Genomic DNA, 1,032 nt, shown 5'->3' with positions numbered 1-1,032 from the left:
CGTAGGTTTGTACATGTTACTTCTTAGTATATATACAGTATTTTTTATATATACATTACTATCACTATATATAGACATATGTCTATGCATCATTCAGGTGTATATTCCCCCACATCTCTCACGTGCCATTCTTTTTTTGGTTGGCAGAAAGAATCGCTTCGACTGATCTACACAGTGCTTTGCTCCAGAGAGCCCACGTGGCACGAGACTATGGAGGATGCTACCGGTGAGTAACCTAGTTGCCGTACAAGTAGTTTACGTACTCATACGTTAACTGTTGATGCATTTATTCAGAAGCTGTTTACGTACTTTTACATTAACAGTTGTTTTATTTACCGAGTAAACCTTGTTATCGTACAAGCACTTGACTTACGTATATTATCGGTTGACGTATTTATTAGACCGGCGAGTGAACAAATATACCGTACAAGCAGTTTACATAGTCGAGCATTAACAGTGAACGTATTTATCGACTAAACTTATGTACCGTACAAGCAGTAAACGAACTCATACATTAACAATTGACACATTTCTCGTTGGTGTACTTATTGTCCGGCGAGTAAGTCAAGTTGCCGTACAAGCATCTTACGCACTCGTACACTAACAGTGGACGTATTAATTTTGTACATATTCAAAGATGGAACTATTACATATAGTCTCATCCTAGCTGTCTTACCTATTCGGGCCTCTGGTCAGTCTAAGGCATATGTACACGTGTCAGGAGGTTTATATAGCAGGAACGAGCATTGGTACTTTGATATGCACAGTTGTTTCGTCTCTACCTGCGGTTTTACTGCCTGCGGTTTTTCTCCGTGCGGTTATACTCATGTTACCACCTTTTAACAGCGGACCTGTTGAGAAGAATGAAATACACCTCAGCGATCGGTTCGCTTATCCGCAAACGAGTCGCCACAGGCGCTAAGCTTATGACGCCCTTCATGTCTGTGCTGCTGATGGGATTATTCAACATAGGCCTGTTGGATGTAAGTCTCAGTGGTGTGTAGCGAATGATACGCACGGGATGGATAGATG

At 41.4% G+C, this 1,032-nt stretch overlaps 1 protein-coding gene across 1 annotated transcript; it reads left to right on the top strand.

The window, feature by feature from the left end:
- Positions 1–846: 846 nt before the first annotated feature.
- SARC_17096 (hypothetical protein) lies at positions 847–1,004 on the top strand (the record flags this gene model as incomplete). The annotated part of the gene is made up of 1 exon (XM_014288803.1): positions 847–1,004. A coding segment is annotated over one exon (158 nt), but the record flags the coding sequence as incomplete, so codon positions are not given.
- Between the last annotated feature and the right edge of the window lie 28 nt (positions 1,005–1,032).

Source organism: Sphaeroforma arctica (genome assembly GCF_001186125.1).
Source record: "Sphaeroforma arctica JP610 unplaced genomic scaffold supercont1.9748, whole genome shotgun sequence".
Classification (NCBI taxonomy): domain Eukaryota; class Ichthyosporea; order Ichthyophonida; genus Sphaeroforma; species Sphaeroforma arctica.
This window is presented reverse-complemented; position numbering and strand designations above follow the sequence as displayed.